Here is a 22,652-nt window from a genome sequence, read left to right as displayed (position 1 = left end):
TTGATGGGAGCCAAAAGAGAGGGAGTAAGAATCCTACTTTTCCCTTCCTACAATAATAGAGCAGGTAATTTTTTTGCTTTATGCAACAAACCCTTAAAATCACACTATTATAACTGAAAAAAAGATACTGGCCAGATGGAAGGAAATTGGTGGGACAAAAATTAAACAGTGCAAATAATAATAACTGATATATATTGATTCAAGTTTTACAAAACTCTTTATATACATTTCCCCCTGTTTTCATGACAATCCTGCTACTGATAACTATGGGGTTTTAAGGTTCATTTTAAACTGGATCTTATATATTATTGATATATTATAGAAAATTCTTATTGAAGAATTTCCTCTAGCAACTATTAACTGTTTAAATTAAAAAGTTGCCTGGGTCACTGAGAAGTTAAACGACTTACGCAGTCACACAGTCAGTTTGTATTAAGGACAGGATTTAAATCCACATTTTACTGATCCTGAGGTCAATACTCTCTCTGTCCACTACATTATTGAAGGTCAAATGTAGAGAAAAAGTTAGATGGTTAAGTCAAATCTTGTCTGTTTTGTGTTTTTTTTTAATGTTTGACCAAAGTAATTAAACTTTATTACAAACAGACTTATTTACTTTTGTGGCTGGTTTATTAGTTCTGAAGATTTAAGTTCATTTTTTAGGACAGGAGTGAAGAATGGTACTTCTTTGAAAAATGCTGATCAATACTTTTTATATATTATTGCATTTGATTGTATATCTTATCTAATTGTGAATGCCCTTGATCATGACAAAAGTTCCTCATTATTTGTTGGTGGCTTTGGGAAACAATTGAAATTTATTGAGGGTCAAATGTAATGAATAAGTTAAATGGTTAAGCCAGATCTGGTCTATTTTTTTTTAATAACAAGTTTGACCAAAGTAATTAGACCTAATTACAAATAGATGCCTTTATTTTTATAACTGGTTGATTTGTTCAGTATGGAAGTGAAGAATGATACTGTCTTTGAAAAATTCTGATCAAATTTGTTTGGGGAAATGTGAAAATGTTTCCCCTATATTTTGAAGGAGATTTTCATCCAATTTTTACTAAGCAAAGACTTCAGACAGAAGGAACCTAATCTAGCTTCCTGCCTTCAGGCAGTAACAAGCTAAGTATATTGTAGACAATCACAACTATGTATTTAGAACTTGGCATCTATTGAATTATGAGAGAATCAAGCTTTCAGAGCATAAATGATGCCCTTGTGATAAAAACTTTACTCATACTTCTCTTCTTTAGCCCTCTGCTGGCAACCTCCTCACTTGGCCAACAGTTACGCAGGATCTTGGACTCTGTTCTGAATAGATCTATAAAATATTAGAGTTGGAAGGAAATTCTGATGAAAGAATATAGCACCCTTGACTTCCTTGATATGATAGTAAGTTTCTCCTCCAGGTCTCTTTCCTAATTATATTCCTCTGTTCTGTAGCCATGAGGATATAACTTTCTATCTCCCTTATAGACAGCCAAGGGTCACTAGTATTGCAGTGTTGCTGTGGTCCATTTTCTCACTCAAGCTGACCAGACTAAATGCCTTTCATTTATCAAATAATGGCCATGAAGGTGACATTTCTCATCTTCCTTCACTGTGCAGTGATATTGCAGGGAGGCTCAGCCCTCTTTCAGTTGCCTAGACTGAAAAAAATGACAGCTCGGTCATCAGCGGGAGCTATCCACTGATAGTACCAGGATGAGAATTTTCTTGTGCCCCAGGCTTTCTCCTAATGTCCCCTAAAATATTGCCTCCTAACTTCCCCGTCAAAAAGGTGTCCTTGGTAGGAGGACATCCTGGATTCTCTCATTTCCTTTTGCCAACCTTTTGCCTGGAGGGCAAAGATGGGAGGGAGAAAGAGGAGGGGGTGAAATGCTGTGGAAAGAAGGGGATGTGATGGGAATGCTTCTGTGCATAATATATGAGGTTTGGTGATATAGTAATGTTACTGTTTTTTTCTAAAATGGGACTATTTCTAAAATGGGAATTGTTACTAGTTTTTAAAATAAACACAGAGTTCTTAATTGTTAGAGCTAAAGGAGACATCTAAGTACCTTGTAGAGTACATCTAAGAAACCTTGTTGTTATACAAATAAAGAAACTGAGACTTTTGCCATTTAAATTACTTACCCAAGGTCATGTAGTCAGTTATACCAGAGTTTTGGAAAGCAGGTCTCCTGTGCTTTACATTACACCCAAAACATTCTGAGTTTCTCATTGGAAATTTCCTCCAGACTCTGTGGCATATTATATTTTTAAACTTATTGTCATCATTACTAATAGCAATAATATTTTGCATATGCTGAAAATACTTTTTATACATTATTGTGTTTGATTGTATATGTTATCTAATTGTAAATGTCCTTGATATGACAAGTTCTTCATCTTCTGTTGGTGACTTTGGGAAACAATCTCAATTTATTGAGGGCCAAACGTAATGAATATTTTAAATGGTTAAGCCAGATCCGGTCGGTCTCTCTCTCTCTCTCTCTCTCTCTCTCTCTCTCTCTCTCTCTCTCTCTCTCTCTGTCTCTCTCTTTCTCTCTGTCTCTCTCTTTCTCTCTAACAAGTTTGACCAAAGTAATTAGACTTTATTACAAATAGACTCATTTACTTTTGTAACTGGTTGATTTGTTCTGAAGGTAATTCCCAGAGAGGGATTTAAAACAATGGTGTCATTGTTGGAAAAGGTCCATTCTCTTTCCAAGGGGACCACTTAGAAACAGTCAACACTCAGCTATGGACATATGCACTTAGATATGTTTATCAGATTAATCTCATTGCTTGACAAATATGTTTAAAGAAGTGAAGACCAGAGTGATGGAGGGGAGCATCCTTCCCCTCCCTCCAGATGTGTCTTGCCAAGTACACAGGTATAATAAAGGTCAACTAAGTTAATAAGCAATACCTTTTTATAATAAGCAAATCAGGGAGTGAATTCTTCCTTATTTATGTGCCAGAGTCTATTCCCTGCATCACACAATACCTTTTATTTGTTTTTTTTCCCAACTACTGCCCTATTTTAACACCTTCGAGGGATGCTATTCATCTTTTTTATTAGGGCAGGTGATATTTCTTGAATTTCTTTCCATAGAGTTGTGCTGATCAGGCAAAGGAGTGCATGGTAACAACTGGAATCTAGCCATTAGCCATCTCTAGCCTGTGCTGTGATGTGATGTGATGTATGTGTGTTATTCTCTCTGTTCAAAACAATTTAACTGATAACTTGCCTTTCACATTAGATTAGAATGAAAAGAATGGATTTAGCAATAAGTTATTCCCCTGACCCTGCCAATAAACAACACTTTGGCAAACCAGAAGAAAAGTTAACCCCTGATATTTAGGTCTTCTTGCTTCAGAGCTTCAGTCTGTCTCCTCCCTCCAAACTAGGGATTAATTTGGTTTATGTCCAAAAAGGTCAGAGCCAGATGTTTCTCCCATTCTACTGGCCTATAATATATCAAGCAAATTGGGACTCCAATGGGTAAGAGCAAGTAAATTAAAAAAAACTTAAAATTAAAATGTATTGCAGTTGAGAAAGCACTGGACTGGGAGTCAGAGATCTCATGTCTAGTCCTAACTCTGCCATTATCATCTGCAAAATGAGGTGGAGATAACACTAAGATCCTCTTCAGCTCAATTACTATGGCAAATATGGCATTTGGTTGATACAAAAGTTAAAGTGCTGGATTTGGGGTTAGAGAAGAATTGGAAGATCCTGCCTAAGACACTAGTTGTTTGACCCTGGGAAAATCACTTAAATCTGCATCTGCCTCAGTTTCCTCATGTAAAATGGGGATAATAATAGTATCTACTACTTAACTCTATTGTGGATCAGATTCTATATCTCTCTATCATCTATAGATATGTAAATACATAGTATATATTATATATATACAAAGATATACATACATCTCCTTGTAAACATTAAAGTACTATATAAATATTAACTATATTATTAATAACTCATTCTTTCTTCCACCTTTTAAAAATTTTAGAGTCAGGATATCTGGCTTTGATGGATGATTTTAGGCAAGTTACTTTATGTTTTTGAAGTTCTTAGTTTGAAACATGTAAATGGAGAGTTCCAGTTGTAAAATTCAATGCCTTTGTGATTTTAAAAGCACCAAGTTCATAATGGATCCTGCTCTTGATAGAAAAAAAACTATGACTTACTTTCTAGAAAAGTGAAATTCTAGGGAATTCTAAATACACCATTATTTTCTCTTTAAAAACTTAGTACATTCTACCAAGTACCTCCAACCCCCATTCTACCTCTACCTTGGTATGGTTCCTAGCTCTTCCTACATTTCTTTGTATTGACACAAAAAAGTATCCTTGCTAAAATATAGAATAAGTTTTTTAGCCTGAGATCTAATGAACCCCAATAAATCTATGGATATTTTTCAGGGGGCCCAAGAATTTGGATGAGGAAAAGATTGTTCTCAGTAGCTTCTAATTGAAATTTAGCATTTCTATGAATTATTTAGGCAACAATATCTCTGAGAAGGGGGTGTATAGGTTTTACAGACTGCCAAAGGGTCCATGAGACTCTCTAATGTAGAACAAGCCTTCTGGAGGAACAAGATGGTGGTAGTGATGAGAAAAAGAAGAAACATTATAGGCGTATGTTGGGATCCTAGATATAAATCTTAGCTGTAAAATTAGGAATGGGAATTGGGTTTTAGTCATGGTTTTGCTGTTAATATGTCTATGATTGGGGGAAAATCACTTCCCCTCAGTTTTATTCTATGGAAAATGAAAGCACTGAAATAGATGACCTAAAATATTCATCACAGTTCTATTATTTCACGATCTCACTGAGAAGCAAAATGACTTCTCCCTGCCTCCCTCCCCCCGCCCCCTGTATTGTGCCCCAATCTAAACAATTTGCAAACTCATATTTGAGACATAGTCCAATCAAAGCTTACCCTAAGATATTTCATGGTATTCAAGATTTCCTGGATATTCCAGGTCATTGAATCAGAACTATAATATATATTTCTTTCTTAGACATATATTTTAGGTTTTTTTTCATTTTCCCACCCCTATCCTCATGAACTTGACTCACTCTAATTCTTCATTTGGACATACCATCCATTTTTAACCTATTGGTATTTTGGGATATTCTCTGTAGTGTCTTCTGTATCAATATCATCTATATTTTAGGATATAGGACAATTGGCAATGCTAATGTTAAACTCCCTGCTCCCCTATTTCCAAGGCAATATGGGAAGAAATATGCTAAAAATGAAAGAATTTCTTCTTTCTTTGCTAATGGCCTCAATCAGTTTAAAGATCAGATTTGCCAGTTTTAATCTCTAGATACATTTTGTAACTTTATCTGAGGTTAAACAACATTTGAGTATTCCCAAAGGTTTTGCTGAACCAGATACAACTATCTGAGGTTGGGGAACAGTAAGCTCATGGGCCATTTCCCTAATATTTGGAATCTTGCTAGAACAGGCTTTGCAACAGCTTGATATATAAGGCAATCTAAACAAAGCATAGCATTATTAGATATCAATGCTGAAAACAATCCAAACATCATCATAGGATAACAGTTATGGAGACAGAAAGAAACTTCGGAAGCTGTCTAGTCCAACCTCATCTTCAAAATGAGGAAATGGAGGCTGAGCAAAGGGAAGTGATTTGCTCAAATTTACAAAAGTACTAAGTGTCACAGATGGGATTTGGACCCAAGGCCAAATTCTTTGACTCCAGAGCCTTTTTCTACTTTGCTATGCTGACTCCATAATCTGATTTTCTCATTTTACACTTCCGTGCTCAGGGAGGTAAAGTAATTTAGCCAAGTTCACTCACATAATAGGCAGCAGGGCTATGACTAGCACCAGGTGCCCAGTGTTCTGTCTCCTACACAACTCACCTGTAAGACAGCTTTATAAGGAGGTATGTTGTAAACCCTGTTGGAGGGAGGTTCTGTATTAGCAGAATCTATTCGTGATATGAGACCAAAAACAGCTTTACAAGTTGAAGCAGCAAACAGTGGATATAGGGTTTTGGTATATGATGTTGCATGCAGTTCAATGAAGTGTCCAAATAAACAAGACAAGGATCTGGTTTTAGTGAAGAATGTCAGAGGATAAAATAGTTATTTTTTGTAAATGCTTTAGCTGTTTATGGTTCTGTGATATCATAGTTCCTCAGCCACTGTGTAAATGGAAGGGCTTCAAATGCTAATTTGACCCAAAGAATCTTATGTTGAGTCTCTTTGAATGTAACTAGACTAGACTTTGGATGACATCTATATTGTGTTTGGTTTTCTGTATTTGAAATTGGAAAGACTTGAGATCAAGTATAATCTCTGATATTTATAAGCTTTGTGGTCATGGGACAGCTAGTGGTTTAGTGGATAGCATCCTGGGCCTTAAGACAGAAAAAGCTGAGTTCAGATCTGGCTGCAAACTCTCTTATTAATGATATTGAGTATAGGCAAATCATTTAACCTCTTTCTGACTCAAGTAAATTTGGATAATAATGACACCCACCTCCCATTTCTTTGCAAAAACCAAATGAGTTAATATTTGTAAACTGCTTAGCACAGTGCTTGGAACATAGTAGGCATTTAATAAATGTTTCCATCCTTCCATTCTTCTCCCCCCTCTTCCTTCCTTTCCTCCTTTCTTCCCTCCTCTCTCTTTTTCCTCCTTCCTTCCTTCCTTCCTTCTTCCTTCCTTCCTTCCTTCCTTCCTTCCTTCCTTCCTTCCTTCCTTCCTTCCTTCCTTCCTTCCTTCCTTCCTTCCTTCCTTCCTTCCTTCCTTCCTTCCCTCCTTCTTTATCTTAGTTGACTTACCTGTAAAATGGAGATACCTACCTCCCAGGATTGTTTTGAGGCTCAGGTGAACCAACATATATAAAATACTTTGCAAACTTCATAGTACAATGTAAAGAATGTTAGTTCTGATGTCAGAGGATTGGGTTCAAATCCAGGTTTGATGATTACTATCTTAGTGACCTTGGCACTAAGTCACAAATCAGGGCGGGGGGGGGGGGTCTTGGAGCTCTCAACCTTTGATCCTAAAAATATACCATTCCCAACTTAATACTTGAAAACCTTTTCAGTTGGTTTCTACTGGCCAGAACTTACATATGTCTTTAAGCATACAAGGTAATATCTTCTAATATCTCCTAACAACCCCTCCATTGCCCATGAATACTGATTGTGACCCCATTGTGAGTTTCACAATTACAATCTGTGTAAAAACAATTAATAAAACACAATAAATGGATGCTTCTATCTTGGTGGAGAGTTTAATTTATTTAAATTTTAAATTTTATTTTATTTAAATATAAATATTTAATTTAAAATAAAAAATTAATGTCAGCCTAATTTCTTGCTGTCCCTTCTTTATTAGGATTTTCTCTAATTTAATATACTTTTTTCACTTCCCTTCACCCATTTTTTTCCATTCTTTTTCAGGCCTCACCTACATAGTCAACTCATGATGACTTTCTCTCTATTTGGTATAGACTGACAACTTAAAATTATTTAATGAAGCTGGGAAGAGGAGAAGAAATAGATGTAGAACTCCAGTGTGGACCAGTTGGCAGAGTAGATAGATGTTCTCCCATGAAGTCAGTATAAAGGAGTTGCATTAGTTTGTAAGATTTCTTGTTAGCAAAGTGGTTATAGCATTGGAGGCAACTTGTCATTGTTGAAAAGGTTCACATCCTGATTGCTATCTGCTATTTGTATGAATTTGGATAAGTCACTTTGAGCCTCAGTTGCTTTATGTGTAAAGTATGGGAGCTAGACTAGATGATTTCTAAGGTTTCTTCCAACTCTAAATCTTATGACCATATAGCTAGTATCATAGAGTCTAGGGAATCTTTGTTGTTGTTGCTGAGTCATTCAGTTGAATCCCATTGTTAATGACTCTATGGACAACAGCATGACAGTATTGTCCATGGAGTTTTCTAGACAAAGGAAATTTTAAAGGCCATTAAGTCCAACCTCTTCATTTTACAGATGTATAAACTGAGGCACAGTGAAGATGTCACACAGGGTTGCTCAGGGTCACACAACTAGTCTTCCTGACTCCAAGCCCAGTATTCCATGTATTATATCAAGATATTTTTCAACTATATGGCCTTTCATAGTCCCTTCCTGCCTTGTTTTAGGATGTTGGACAGTTTGAGGATAGGACTGCCCTCTCTTTCCAGTTACCATCCTGCTTACCCTCCTCTGTGGCATAGCTTATGCTCACTCCACATTCAACTCCAAATTCCCATAAACATTTCCTACCCACCGTGCTGTGCTAATTTGGAACACTTTGGGTGAGCCCACTGCTGGGAACAGTAATTCAATTAAAATCTCAGTTTTCAACAATATCATCAAACCCTGTGGTCTGTTACTTCACACCCAGCTTAACTGTGTGTTCCTGTCAGCTACAGAATAATGAGAGTTCTCTAATTGGGGGGAGGGAGGATATTACGGTGAAACTCTCAGTAATATGAGTAATATGCTGAGCTAAGTACTTTTTCTCTGTCTCTGCCTCTAGAAGCGCTTCCCTGGCTGATGGGTGGAGCTGGATCCCTCACTTGCTTCTAATAACCACCTGCCTTTTCTGTTAACTCCAGTGCCCATGTATATTGCTTGTGTATCCATTGTGAGCTTAAAAATTGTAGCCAGTGCAAAAAAAAACCAAAACAAAACTAAAAACAACTACTTTCTCACTCAGATGGAGACATGATCCTTGAACCAGCCTTGCAAGCAATTTTCAAAAATCATTGGACCATGAGATTTGCACATACTGTGTCCCCATCCCCATTTCCCATTCCCTTTGCCCACCCCCTTTTCCATCTGGTTATATCTACTTTCCTCCACTTTGCTTTATATAGCCAGACTGAAGTAGACACTTTCAGAGTTCCCCTCCCCACATATCAATGACTCCCTACAAAATAAGATGTAAAAGAGAAGGGGAAGATATCCAATTTTTCTATTCTTCCAAATGCCTCATTTTTACTCATTCTTTTATCTAGTTTCTTTCAGATTCTGCACTAGTCTGTTCCTGTTTGGAGGGGGAGCAATGCTTTCACTTCATGGTCCCCTTACCTCCTATTTCTGTCTGAGCAAGTCTTTGCTTTTGAAGCTTCATTAATTGACAATAGATTCAGACTCTGAAGGTCTGAGCTGTCCAGCATTCTTTCACCTAGTCCCCAATTTTGGCGCCATCACCTTGGGATGACATTCTGCCCCTTTAGTCTCTAGAGATAATGTAGCTAGAGGAGAAAAGTGGGGGGAAAGGTGAGTGAGGCTAGCCTGCCATCCTGAGGGAGAAAGTCTTGAGGTTAGTAGACTATTACTCTGTCATGACAATGTATACTTTGTGAAGAAACAGGAGATTTTCTGTTTTCCCTCTGGCATCTATTACCGCTGGAGAACTCAGTTATCAAAGGATGCACCAGGAAGGAACAAGGGAAGCCCAGGAGAAAAATATCTGTCTGCTGAACAAGTGTGATAATTTCAATATATGTTCTTATGTGTCCGGTCAGACAATAATTTGCCTTTTTTTTTCTTCTAAGGCAGGAGGAGAGATTATTTCTTAATAATCATGTTGTGGGGTTTCATTTAGCTTCAAGAAAATGAAGAACTTTGGAAATGAGTATTTTTTTAAATGGCTACCCATTTTAGTGGAACAAAAGGAAACTAGACAAAAACAAACAAATAACAGTGATGACTGATGGAGACTCCGAGTGCTGTTTAAATGGAGAGTAATCTCAAGAATCAATCAATTAACAATCAATAAACATTTATTAAGTATCTGCTTTGTGCCAGATATTATGTTAGGAGTTGGGGATACAAAGTCCGAACTAGAATTGTTCCTATCCTCAAAGAGTTTACATTTTATCCAAGGTAGCTGGGTTTTATAGCTTTACATACTCTCCATTCAGGCTCTCTCTCTCTCTCTCTCTCTCTCTCTCTCTCTCTCTCTCTCTCTCTCTCTCTCTCTCTCTCTTCTCTCTCTCTCTCTCTTCCTCCTTCCAAGTACGGTTGTAAAGGATTGATCTGTGGCTAAAGTGTGTATGTGTATGTGAAGAAGAGGGTAATAGGGGGAGATTCTGAAATCCCTGATTCCTGCTAAGGTTCGTGAGAGGAATCTCTCAAAGGAGGTATCCAAAGTGCAGTGGATTCTCACATAACGGATCCAAACACAAGAAAGAAACCTCATACTCTTCTCATCCCTTCAGGTATTCCGTACGAATCTTAGCTATACTTTAGAAGATGGAAAGGTTTGGGGAAAAGGATTATCTGTGCAGCATTGCCTCCTAGAACAGGAGATTAGAAAGAAAAGCGAAGCTAAGGGGCAAGGACGGTGCTCAAGGAGACTGTCATCCGGGAGGCTGTTGTGGTGTGTGTGTGTGTGTGCGCGCGCGCGCGTCCTCATCACTATTTCTAAGGCACAGATCCCAGGGATCCATCCCCTCCCCCCCCGCTCCCAGCCCCCTCCTCATCTATTCTTTAGACCCCCCACTCCCCGGGGGACAGTGGTTTTGGATTACAAAGGGACGGATAGAGAGAAAGCGCGCTTCTCCATCCTAGCTCTCTCTCTCTCTCTCTCTCTCTCTCTCTCTCTCTCTCTCTCTCTCTCTCTCTCTCTCTCTCTCTCTTTCTCTCCTCAGAGCGCAAAATCAGTAGTGCCTCCTTCTTGATCTCGGACTTGATCTTGGGGTCAAGTCAGGACAGCCTCTCGGGAGGTTGAGGGGGGCAACCAGGGGGCGCAGAAAACTGACTATCCCAACCTAGACTGGAAGGAGGCAGAGGACAGGAGGGTCGGACACCTTTGCATCCCTCCCTTGCCCTTTGCCAAAGCAGCTGTCTACTATGCGCCGAGAGCAGAGCTCCAGCTGCAGGCACATCCCAGGTGCTTAGAGGTTATCAACTTTCTTTCCCAACGGAAGTCCCTTCGTTGCCCTTTGGGCATAAACTTTTCTGGTAGGGTCAGCGGAGCTGCATGGGAAGCGGCCGGGGGGGGGGGGGGTTGGTGGTGAGAGTTCAGGATGGCGGGGAGGGGGTGGGGACTTCGATTATCCCCTCACCCGCCTCCTTGACTCGCAGTTACTTGCCCCGCAGCCCTCTCCCATCTTCCTTGACAGTCCCCTCCGGGAGCCAAACATAGGCACGCAAACACCCTGATAGACGGATATATAGACTTACACCTCATCTCCTCTCATCTTCTATCTTACACACATACACACAAGCACACGCCCCTTACCTGGCAAGCCAAGGCAGAGCAGCAGGCTATAGTAGACAACCGGCACGAAACCCAAGCCGCAGGCATAGCGGTGGTGTGAGAGGAGCGAGCTGTTGGCGAGATGGAAGTGTGTGTGCTCCATGAGATCTGGGGAGGGCTCCCGGACGCCGGGGAGCGCGTCTTAGCCGCCTCCCAGCCGGGCTCCAGCTTCCAGCCTCCAACCAGCCTGAGCAGCGGTGGCGGCGGCAGCTGCTGTGGCTCTTCAGCGCCTCCTTCCCCGCAGGACCTCCTTCTACCCCCTACCCCCGCCCCTCTCCAGCAACTACTCGCTCCTTCCCAACCCCTCCTTCCCTCCCTCTCTGTCTCCCTCACTCGCCCGCCAGCACCTGCTGCGCTCTGGAGTCCCCACTCTATCCTGCTGCTCCTATCCTAACCCCCCCCCCAAGTAATCCCCAGGGGCATTGAATCGCTGCGGGGGTCTTGGGGGGACACAGTAAAGGAGAAGGTTGAGTATTCCCTCTCTTCTCCAAACCCGTGATTATTTCCTGCTTTGGGAGCTGGTAGTGGTGGTGGTGGAGGCACTTGATCTCTTGTCCCTAAAACCCAGGGAGAGATTCCGAATTGTGTCTTCCTAGCCCCTTCCCGTCCTGAGAAGAATGGGGGAGCAATTTCACTCAAAGAGCAAGCCGGCTGGAGTTGACAAGGAGAAGGGGGCTGGGCCACGATGGAGAAAAAGGGCTGAGTGTAAGGACAAGGTGCTCCCTCTCCCCCCCACCCCCACCCCAGGAGGGGCTTGATGTGGATATGACCTGTAATTTCCAGCATAGGCTCAGGTGGCAGTGTGAGCTGTACACCTCGTGTCCTCAATTTGCCTTCCTATTCCCCCTTCTTTCCTCAATCCATTGTGCATCCAGACTGGCTAATCTCCTCCCCACTTCATTCTTTCCCCTCTTCCCCATCCAAACTAGGCCTAAATCTATTCAGGAGATGCTGTCACTTCCTCGGGCTTTGATCCACACTTCACAAGGACAGAACCATATCAGAGGCGGGCCTTCGGGTAGGGGAGCAGGAAGGGGCCAAAAGGTTAATAGGAAACCCTCTAGGAGACTTGGGAGATAATGAATGCCAAATTATTGGTTATTCCCCTCTATATATCCACCTTCGGGAACCTTCCCCATAGGACTGGACCAGAGACTCTGAGTCTGCCTGCCTTGGGAAAGGAACATAAGCTTTTGGAGCATTAAACTGGGATAGGGAGAAGGGAGGGGGAAAGAGAGACAGAGAAAGACAGAGACAAAGATAGAGACAAAGAGAGACATTGGGAGAGAAAATAAGAATATCTTCTTGGAACTGCTTCTGTTACTGTACATCAGAAAGTACAGGTAAGAACCCTATCTCTGAGCTCTAGAGCACAAGAGGAGAAAGCTTAAAGAGGCTTGGGCAATAGTTCAATGTCGGCTCTACTTTTAAGTGGAGCAGGTGGCCATCTACAGGGTTAAACCCCACAGACTTCCCTCTCCCTGTTCCTCCTGGCTTGTTTCATTGCCTAAAGTCTTACAATTTGAGCCATTATTTTAGGAAATACACTGATTTTCTCAAAGTCTCTTTTGGAAAAGTAACATATGAACTGAAGGGCTGGTCCTGAAAATATTCTAAATTTATCAGATTAGCACCAGAGTAAGCTCCCCTTTTCAACACTTTTCCCAGTGGAATATGAGACAGTCCAGGATGGAGGGTACTCTTGGGGAGGACTGTCCTTGATGAGGTACTACCCACTGTAGTGGGAGACTCAGGAAGGCGTAATGAAATTAATCAATTAATAGATGAATAGATACCAAGATGAAAGTGACATATCTTAGAGTTATATAGACAGAGTATTAGATTTAGAAACAGAAGAGCTGGATTTGAGTCCCATCTCCAATTTTTGCTATCTATATGTCAGACACTGGGGAGTTTCTGAGCATCAGTTTGCTCATCTGCAAACTGATTATTATCCAAAATGTGGGTAATAATGCTATTTCACAGGATTCTAGTGAAAATTGAGTGAGATCATGTAAGTTTCTTTTAAATTATAAATTACCAGTTAAATGTGAGTTATAGATTCAGTGAAATTGTATAATTCCTCCAGGAAAAGGAGGCAATCTAGTTTAGTAGAAAAAGAACTGTACCAGGAACCTGGAAAACCCCAGTGTAAGTCCTACTTCTGCAAGTGAGACTTGAATGAATGATTTTGGGTAAATCGTTTCCCTTTGTCAGATCTTGGTTTTTTCATCCTTAACATTGATTTAATTTCTATTTGGCTCATGGTGATTGCTTCAAGCAATCTGCAAAACTTTTACTATTAAATATCTTTTCTTCTTAAACTTTATAATAAAAAAAATCTTATTATTTTCCAATTGCTCCCATCCCTTTTCTGTGTCTTAGTCTTCTTTGGATTTGATCCTCTTTTGGATCGAATCTTTCTATTCAGGCTCACGGTTCCTGCTGAGATTGCTGCTGCACCAAAACTGTAGTGGATACAGAATCTGTGGCAAAGAATTCACATAGTTTATTGGTCTGCAGTAAGATTTAGATGGGGGGGGGAATACTCGTTTAATGAAATAAAGTACATCATTGGTACCCATTCAGCCCTCCCTCTTTCAGGTATCACACAATCCCATCATATTAGATAATAGGAAAGACAAAAAAACCCATCTAGTCTAGTGTATTTCAACATCAATCTTTTATTTCTGGCTTTCCTGCCCTGTCTATACCTAGTGGTATGGTGAATGGTTCGCTGAATGGGAATAAAGACCTCCAGGAAGTATAGATTTTATCTCATTAAGCAAATTTTTCAAAGAATGACTCTTCTGTCTTTACTGTACACAGTGATAAATTGAGTCCAAGGAGCATGGTTAGCTTAATGGGAGGAAAAACTTCCAGGAAGTATCTGGGATATGATCATCTTAGTTTTTCATATTACTTCACAACCATTGTCATATCCCTTTGGAGCTGGATCTCAGTCCAAAGCAAAGAGTATCTGGTCCTTAAGATCTCAGGATCATAGGTTTATAATTGTAGAGCTGAAAGCGTAAGCCTGAGGAAACTGAGGTCCCAGGAGGTAAAAATAAACTCACAGTCACACTGGAAATTAGTGGATTCTGAACTTGCATTCTCTGTTTCCAGAGTCATTGGCTATGATTGTAGAGTCATGAACAAATTTGCATGTCACATCTTAAAAAGAAGGCTATCAGAAGTTATTTTTTATTTGTAAGGGCATAACAACAACAGCAACGACGACTCATTTCTATAACTGTGGTTACCTAAACAACTTTTATAGTTAAAGCTTATTATATAGTTAAAATCTTTATTTTCCACATTAGCTTTTAACTGACACTGCAATTACAATTTTTTTTATCCTGCATAAGCTTCTGTTTGGTTTTGATTAAGTAGGAAAAGTATAGGACAAAGGGCCATGGCTTTATCAGTATCCTCAAACAACAGCATATCTGGTTTGTTGGTTACATTTATTGGCCTATTTTTATAGCTCTAACCCAGAGTAGCTTATAATAACTATTTTCTAAAAGATTCTTAGGTATATTCATAGAATACTGGATTAATATATTGTGCCCAGAATTGGGCAGCTAGGTGACATAGTGGTTAGATTGCCCATCCTGAAGTCAAGAAGACTTATCCTGATTTTTAAAGCTGGCCTCAAGAACTTATCAGCTGTGTGATCCTGGGCAAGTCACTTAACCCTGTTTACCTCAGTTTCCTCATCTGTAAAATGAATTGGAAAAGAAAATGATAAACCACTTTGATATATTTTCCAAGAAAATCTCAAATAGGAGTCATAAGTGAAGAACATAGTTGAAATGATGGAACAACAATATTCAGGGATATCCAAAGCTTCAGGGAAAAATCTATCTCAGAAAATTGTTTTCTCCCCATTATCATTCTGCCAGGTGAGGAGGGTACACTCATCAAACAGAAAATCAGGTTATGTTTCCATGATACCAGGCTATTAGACAAAGTTTTCTGGAGTTGTACTTTCACTCTGTGTTTTCCCATTCCTTATAATAATGATAATAGCTAGTATTTATTTACTGCTTTAAGGTTTACAAATTTATAAATATTATCCCATTTTAAAAGAATTGAATTTTAAATGAGAAATGTTCTTCTGGAGATCAATAACTTGCCTTCCTTTTATCCTCACAACAATCCTGGGAGGTAAGTGCTATTACTATATATATTTTACAGAAGAGGAAACTGAGGCAGACAGAAGTAAAGTGACTTGGTAAGAATCACATAGTTAGCAAGAGTCTGAGATGTATTTGAACCTAGTCCTCTATCCACCATGCCACCTAGCTGTTTCTTTTAGTGAAAAAGTAGAAAAGATTAAAATTTACTATAGAGCTCATTGGGTAAAAGCTAGATTGTTCCAAGGGAACAGAGGAGAATGTGTGCTTCCTCCTAAGGAAATTGAATGAGTGTGTGTATGAGTATGTGCTAGTGTGTGTGTGTGTGTGTGTGTGTGTGTGTGTGTGTGTGTGTGTAAATCAAAATGTTTAAGTATGGGTGAAATAGAATTTGTTTAGTTCTATGGAGAACTTGCACAAAACACCAAAACTTTCTTATTGGAAATTGAATTTATAGTAGAGCAGCCCATCTACAACCCTTATGCCTACTGGGTCTTGGACCCTGTAATAATAGATTGGGGTCACATCTGCAGTTTTGCCCACCCACAGAATTATTCTTGGAAATGTTAGAATCTGACTTATCTCTCCCAGCAAAGATCTTATATAAGCACTCAAGCTAATAATGACATTAGGTATAGGATAGACTTTATTCAATTCAAGAAAAAAAAAAATGAACAGGCTTGAGCTCTTTGTCAGTAAAAAACTCTCCCTGCCCTCTTTCTATAGATCAATAACCTATCTTCAGCTCGGATAATCCCATTTCCCTCTGGACTTTCACAATGCACATGACTCACATGACAAAGGAAGACCCGGGAGCAGATTGCTCTTGGAGGTACAGGATTCCCTGTGATGATCTTTTTTTTTTTAAACCTTTGGAGCTGCCCAAGGGATATGAGCTGTAGACCTCTGTTCAGGTCTGAATGAAACTGAGTATCATTTCCTCTTAACTTCTCAAGTCTGGGAATCTTTTCCTTTTCTCTCTTGTTCTTGTTTTACCTCTCTCATTCTATTCATCTCCTTCAGATGCATCTTTCCCTGTAGGGGTCACATGGATATTCAGACCTATTCCGAGGACCAGGATAGTCTGGCATCTCTCTGTGGCTACCTTTTATAGCATACCAGTGGGTTCCTGAAAAGGGAGGGAAAATCTCAACTGAAGGCTGGTCATTAGTGGATTGTCCTACCTCTTGTTAGCCTGGTTAATGTGGAGCTGACACACTCAAACACAACATACTCACACTAAATTCACTAAATATTTTTCATTCACTAACTGAATTCACTAAATTAATTTACTAAATTCACTAAATTTAGTGAATTCATTTACTAAAATAATTTAACTTTGGGCATAGGTCCTTTTCTAGCATTAAATAAGAGATTTGAATTTAGGAATATGAGTCTTCCTGACTCCAAGTCCTGTGCTCTATTTGCTTCCATCCTAATGCTTGGTATCTCTTGTCAATTTTGCTTGCAATCTAAGTACCTGGGGGGAAGGACCCATTTCTCTCACATGTTCCGTACAATTCTGAATGTATTGCATCTGAGCAATGAACAATATAGTGACACAACAGAATTTGAGATGGTGGTTTAAGATACTGTTCACAGCCAGCCACCCATGAGAACATTCTGCCTGTCTTTTGGGTTTTCTTATATTTTTAACTTTTGTGCTCAACTGACAAAAAAGTTCAATTTTTTTTTTTTTAAAGTTACTGAAATGTGGCCAAAAGGGAAAAATGTAGTACTAAGGACTGTAAAAGGAAAGGTACTTACTGGAATCCTCTCTGCAGGGATAAAACATAGAAACACACAGAAAAACATGACTCATCAATGCATAGATAAGGCAAATTTAGCAGGGAAGCACAATGTGTACCAAAGGGAGAAGAGGTGTAAACAAGAGCAATCTCCTAGTCTGTGCTTGGCCTAAGGGTAGAGATGATCTGGCTTGGTTGTCCAAGTCTTATAATATTCTGAGCGTCTGGGCTTGAAGGTTACCTTCCTGGGGATGGCACTGAAGTACTGGGATAGAATTATTCCACTCAGATGAACAAGGGGTTTCCATCTCAAAGCTCAATTTCCAAAAGTTACTAGGAGGGGGGTAAAGGAGAAATAAGCATCCATATATATATAGAAATACACACACACACATATAATATATACACATGCAGACATAAACACACACATATATAGTATAAGGATATACTATAAGTAAAGTATTCTTTGTGGAAAGATAAAGACAACCTGGAATGCAGTAGTGGGTAGAATGATTTTGGGGGAAAAATCCACAAAAACCAACATATTAAATCCTTATTCTGTGCTAGGAATAATAAGTGTTGTGGACACAAATCCTAACGGGTATAGTCTCTGATCTCAAAGAACTTACATTCTAATGGGGTAATGAAGGACAGGGAAGGGTAAAATTTGTTAGAATATTGAATTCAGCAATACGGTATTTAATGAAGCAATTTGAAAGACTGATTTGATTTCTGTTCTCAGTCCAAGAGGTAGAAAGGCTTTATGAGTATAGAAGGAGGGTAGGAGCAGAAGAGAATTACTGCAATAGGACTAGAAGATGGTCTGGTTGGGAATCTGGGGTCATTGAGATGTAGTGAGTTCTATCAATCACCAGAGCCTCAGGGCATGAGTTAGAGAATCAGCAATAGTGTTATAGCAAATTATACATGTACATATAAACATGTGTGTATATGTTCACACATGCATATATATGTATACAGAGAGAAAAATCTATATTATAATGTATTTATATACAGCACACACATATAAACACACACACACACACACACACACACATATAGATACACATTTTTTTGTTGTTGTTCATTTCACTTATCCCTGACTCTTTATGACCCTATTTGGGGTTTTCTTGGCAAAGATCTTGGAATGGTGTGGTCATTTCCTTCTCCAGTTCATTTCACAGATGAGAAAACTGAGGCAAATAGGGTTGTGACTTGCCCAAGGTCCCACAGCTAGTAACTGTCTGAGGCTGGATTTGAAATAATGAACACAGGTGCACTATCTGGTTTCCCTTGTAGGCATGTTAAAATACAAAAAGATTACATAGGCACACAATGCACACGTGTGTATATATGCACACAAATATGCACATATGTATGCATACATGTATACTCTATGTGTGTGTATGTGTATACAGGATTGTTCCTTTCAGACACTGGCAAGAAACAGAAATAATGATATGCAAAGATCAAAGATGCATCCCATTTAAACCTCATTTGCAAGGTGAGCCCCCTTTCAAATTTGTATCATTTTGTTGTAAATGATATAAAATTTTAAGGAGGCTTTTTTGTTCACTGCAAAGGATATGAGGTGTTGATTGGATTGTTTCTATCTAAAAAGGCTAGTAAAATAGTGGAATAACCTGAAGAAAATGAACTTGTCCCCCAGGGCATGCATTGATTCTTTTCCATTTCCCCCAACTAACTTATTTGCATGGACCATCAGGTGAAATTTAGAATAAAAAGAAAGATAAAATAAAACTAGGAACATAAAACCCCAGAGCTGTTTGGTGATTATTGGGTGATTATTGACTAGCTATGGACTACCTAGCAGAGAGGAGTATTAGGGAAGTGTACTTTCTCCCTAAACCTTTCTCTCTTTCCCCCACTGTTCTCATTGCTGTAGAAGACATTACCATTTCCCAGTCCTTCTAGCTTGTAATCTAGAAATCATTCTGTATTCCTCATTATCTCTCATTTCTTCCTTTCCTACCTCCCCATCTAAGTTATTGCTGAGACCTGTGGATTTCCCCTTTATAACATTCCTGGAATATTCCTCCTTCTTTCTCTGACACTGGTGCAACCCTCATCATCTCATGTCTTAATCACTGCAATAATCTGCTGTTGGGTCTGTCTGCCTCAAGTCTCTCTCCCTGTGCAATCCATCTTCCAGAAAAAGAACTAGTGGAGTCTGGGGATTTTCCTAAAGTATGGTTATCTCAAACCTTATGCAATAAATATCAGTGACTCCCTACTGTCTCCAGGATCAAATACCAAGTAATATATTTGGCATTCAAAGCCCTTTCTAACCTAACCTGCTCCTACCTTTCCAGGTTTCTCTTCAATATGTGATCTTTGGTCCAGTGACACTGGACACTTTCACTGACTGTCTCCCATGCTTGGAATATTCCCCCCCCCCCATCTCTGCCCATTTCCTTCTCTGACTTCTTTCAAGTCTCAACAAAAATCCCATCTTTTATAGAATGCCTTCTCAATTCTTCTTAATTCTAATGCCTTTCCTCTTTTAATTATTTTTTATTTATTCTGTATATAGATTATTGGTACATATTTGTTTGCTTTTTATCTTCTCCTTTAGATTATGTGTGCCTTTTTCTTTTGCTTGTTTTTGCTTAGAATAATGCCTTTCATACAATAGTACTTAATAAATGATTACTGACTGACCAGATAGTCACCAAGTTAGGGTGAGAGGTCTTTTGGTAGAAGAATCCTATCCTGTACCATGGAGAGTTGTAGAAAGGAAAGAATGACTGCTCCCTCCTCTCCTGCTTAGGAGATGATAGGCTTTAGAACTTAAGTTGTAAGGGAACAGAATTAGAGAGATTCCTACTACTTTGAAGATAGGAGCCCTTGTGCTTTCTCAAAGAACATAGTATTGTAGCTGACTTGATATTGCAGGTGATGGAGCCTCCAGAGGCTCAGTGCCATCAAATCAGGGAGCAATAGGCAGAAGTCGGACAAGAGGGGGAACTTCGAACAAGACACATAGAAGATACATAGAATTTTAGAAGGGGAGACTCTTAGAAATCCCATGCAACTAAAAAAGATCGCAGGCAGAGGCAGCCATCATTGGAACAAAGGCAGAAGTAGTTGCCATGTGGAGCATGCACCAGGACTCTAGGATTGAGGTTATGTAGTCTGATTGAACACAAAGAGCATCGGGATGGATGTCATGCTGTTACACTTCCTTCCTCCAGACTAACATTTATTGAGATATTTCTGCATTTCTTTTCACCCCTTGGGGTCCTCTTAGAAGTCTGAAACCTTTTCTTCCAGACATGGGGCTTTTGTTTACTTTTCTTCCTGTTTTAAAGGTTTATCATCTTTATAAAAAAGTAAACATATTCTCTGATTCTTTCATAATCCTCCCTTCCCCTGGGTTATTAATGTCTCTTTCCCTGAAGTTACTTTGTCCTTTCCTTTGTCCTTACTCACACTGTGAAAGAAGAAATAGTTTACAAAACAATTACAGTTTGCAGAAGGGAAAACATACATATACAACATAAAGAAAGTGAAAAAAGTATGTTTTAATCTGCATTCAAACTTCATCAGTTCTTTTTCTGGATGTAGATAGCATTTTCCAAAACAAGTCTTTTGGAATTGTTTTGGATCATTGTATTTCTGAAAAGAGCTAAAGCAGTCATAGTTGTTCATCACACAGTGTTGCTGTTACTGTGTACAACGTCTTGGTTCTGCTCATTTCACTCCATATCACTTCATGTAAGTCTTTTCAAGTTTTTCTGAAATTTATTTCTTATAACACAATATTATGCCATTTAATTCATAATTACAACTTGCTCAGCCATTCCTAGATTGATATGCATTCCCTCAATTTCCAATTCTTTGCCACCACAAAAAAAGCTACTATAAATATTTTTGTACATATAACTCCTTCCCCTTTTTTATGGTCTCCTTGGGATAGAGACCTAGTAGTGTTATTGCTGGATCAAAGGTTATATTCAATTTTGATTACCTTTCGGGCATAGTCCTGAAATTATTTTGTACTTATTTTGGGAATTACAAAAAATTACTTAGCTATTTCATATTATTCTTCTCCAATATAAGCTCTTTGAGGGTAGCCTGATCTATTGTTGTCTCTATATTCCCCAATATTATTATAATATTATAATAATATAATATAATATCTATATTATCCTCCCCGGCAGGTACTTTGCATTTAATAGGTACTTTATAAATGTATGTTTTACTGTATGCTTATTCAATTAACATAATGAGCTAATTCATGTTTTTCAAACATAGAACATGTCTGTACACAAAAAATTTTATTCAGATAGATCTTAATTGTGGAAAGTTTCCTTTCTCAAATTTACTATTTTGAGTCTTTGAAAACATTTTTGGGGATGTAGACTGATTTAATTATTGTAGAGAATTCCCAGCGAGGGAATTACTTCCACCAAAGTTCATCAGCAACTCTTGTGAAATTTAGATTTTTAGTTTGCCTACAGGTACTGAGAGTTTAAATGAGGAATTCACAATCAGTATGTGTTTTCCTAAAACTGATGGTCAACCTAAACCTGATGCTCACTCATATTCTGTAAAAATTAGGTGGTTCTTTACTTGTTGAGACTGGAATAACTTTTTAAAGAACTATAATGGTCGAAACTGTTGTCAAATGTCTCCACAGGATCACTTGTAGGGGGGACAATTCCATGGAGCTTGTGTGGGGATTGATGATCTATCTTACTCCTTTCTAAAAGGAAGTCACATGTGGCCCCCACAGATTCTGAACCCTTTGCCAAAAAAGGTACATTACCAGTAGTTCCTCATTCCTTTTATATTATAGCCCTGTATCTGGAATTGAAGCTGATTGGGGAATGAATGAATCAGGAAGAGCTGCTAACGCAGTGGGCTTTCAGAGGAAAGACCAAAGTCTCTACTTTTCTCTTTTGAGAGTATTTCTGGGAGGTTCTGCCAATTGCCCTTAGATTTCCTGAAAGGAAGGAAAGCAGAATTTTCCCCTTCTCTGTCTTCAGAACTAGTAAAGATTGGCTATGAAGGAGAGCAAGAACTTGCTTAAATGAGCCTGAGAGTAATTCTCAAATCCATGGTTGTTTCCTTGGTTTTGTGTATATTTATCTGAGTCCAAGTTAGCAGATTGCTGCTCTGAGAAACACATTTCTAGATCTGGTAATAACCTTACAAATACAAGCATTTTTAAGAGGAGATGGTCATTAATAGGATCCTTCTGCAGCTGAAAGAATTAAGAAAACCTAAGCCTTTACTAGTTAGAAGAGCAAGATCTGGATTTGTTGGTCGGACAGAAAAAAGTAGCAAGAAAATGAAATTTGTTTAGCAATTTCATAGTCCCCTGGGAAATTTTCCTTTCTTCCCAGGAGAATATAGAGGCTTGATGTTTCACAAACTAAGTATTTGTCAATGTACACTTTTGTATTTTAAGTCTTTTGTGTTATAAGCATTTCTTTTGTGGCAGAGGAAATAATTCTCCTCTATCTGAT

At 38.9% G+C, this 22,652-nt stretch overlaps 1 protein-coding gene across 1 annotated transcript in view; it reads right to left on the bottom strand.

The window, feature by feature from the left end:
- GPR139 (G protein-coupled receptor 139) overlaps window positions 1–11,437 on the bottom strand; it is a 56,919-nt gene extending 45,482 nt beyond the window's left edge. The window contains exon 1 of the mRNA XM_052001620.1: window positions 11,253–11,437. Within this exon, the coding sequence (XP_051857580.1) occupies window positions 11,253–11,373 (121 nt within the window). The 5' untranslated portion in view covers window positions 11,374–11,437. The remainder of the gene's footprint in view (window positions 1–11,252) is intronic.
- Window positions 11,438–22,652: the final 11,215 nt, after the last annotated feature.

This window comes from Antechinus flavipes, chromosome 1 (genome assembly GCF_016432865.1).
Source record: "Antechinus flavipes isolate AdamAnt ecotype Samford, QLD, Australia chromosome 1, AdamAnt_v2, whole genome shotgun sequence".
NCBI classification, from domain to species: Eukaryota; Metazoa; Chordata; class Mammalia; order Dasyuromorphia; family Dasyuridae; genus Antechinus; species Antechinus flavipes.
Note: the sequence above shows the minus strand (reverse complement) of the source record. Positions and strands in the feature narration are given on the sequence as shown.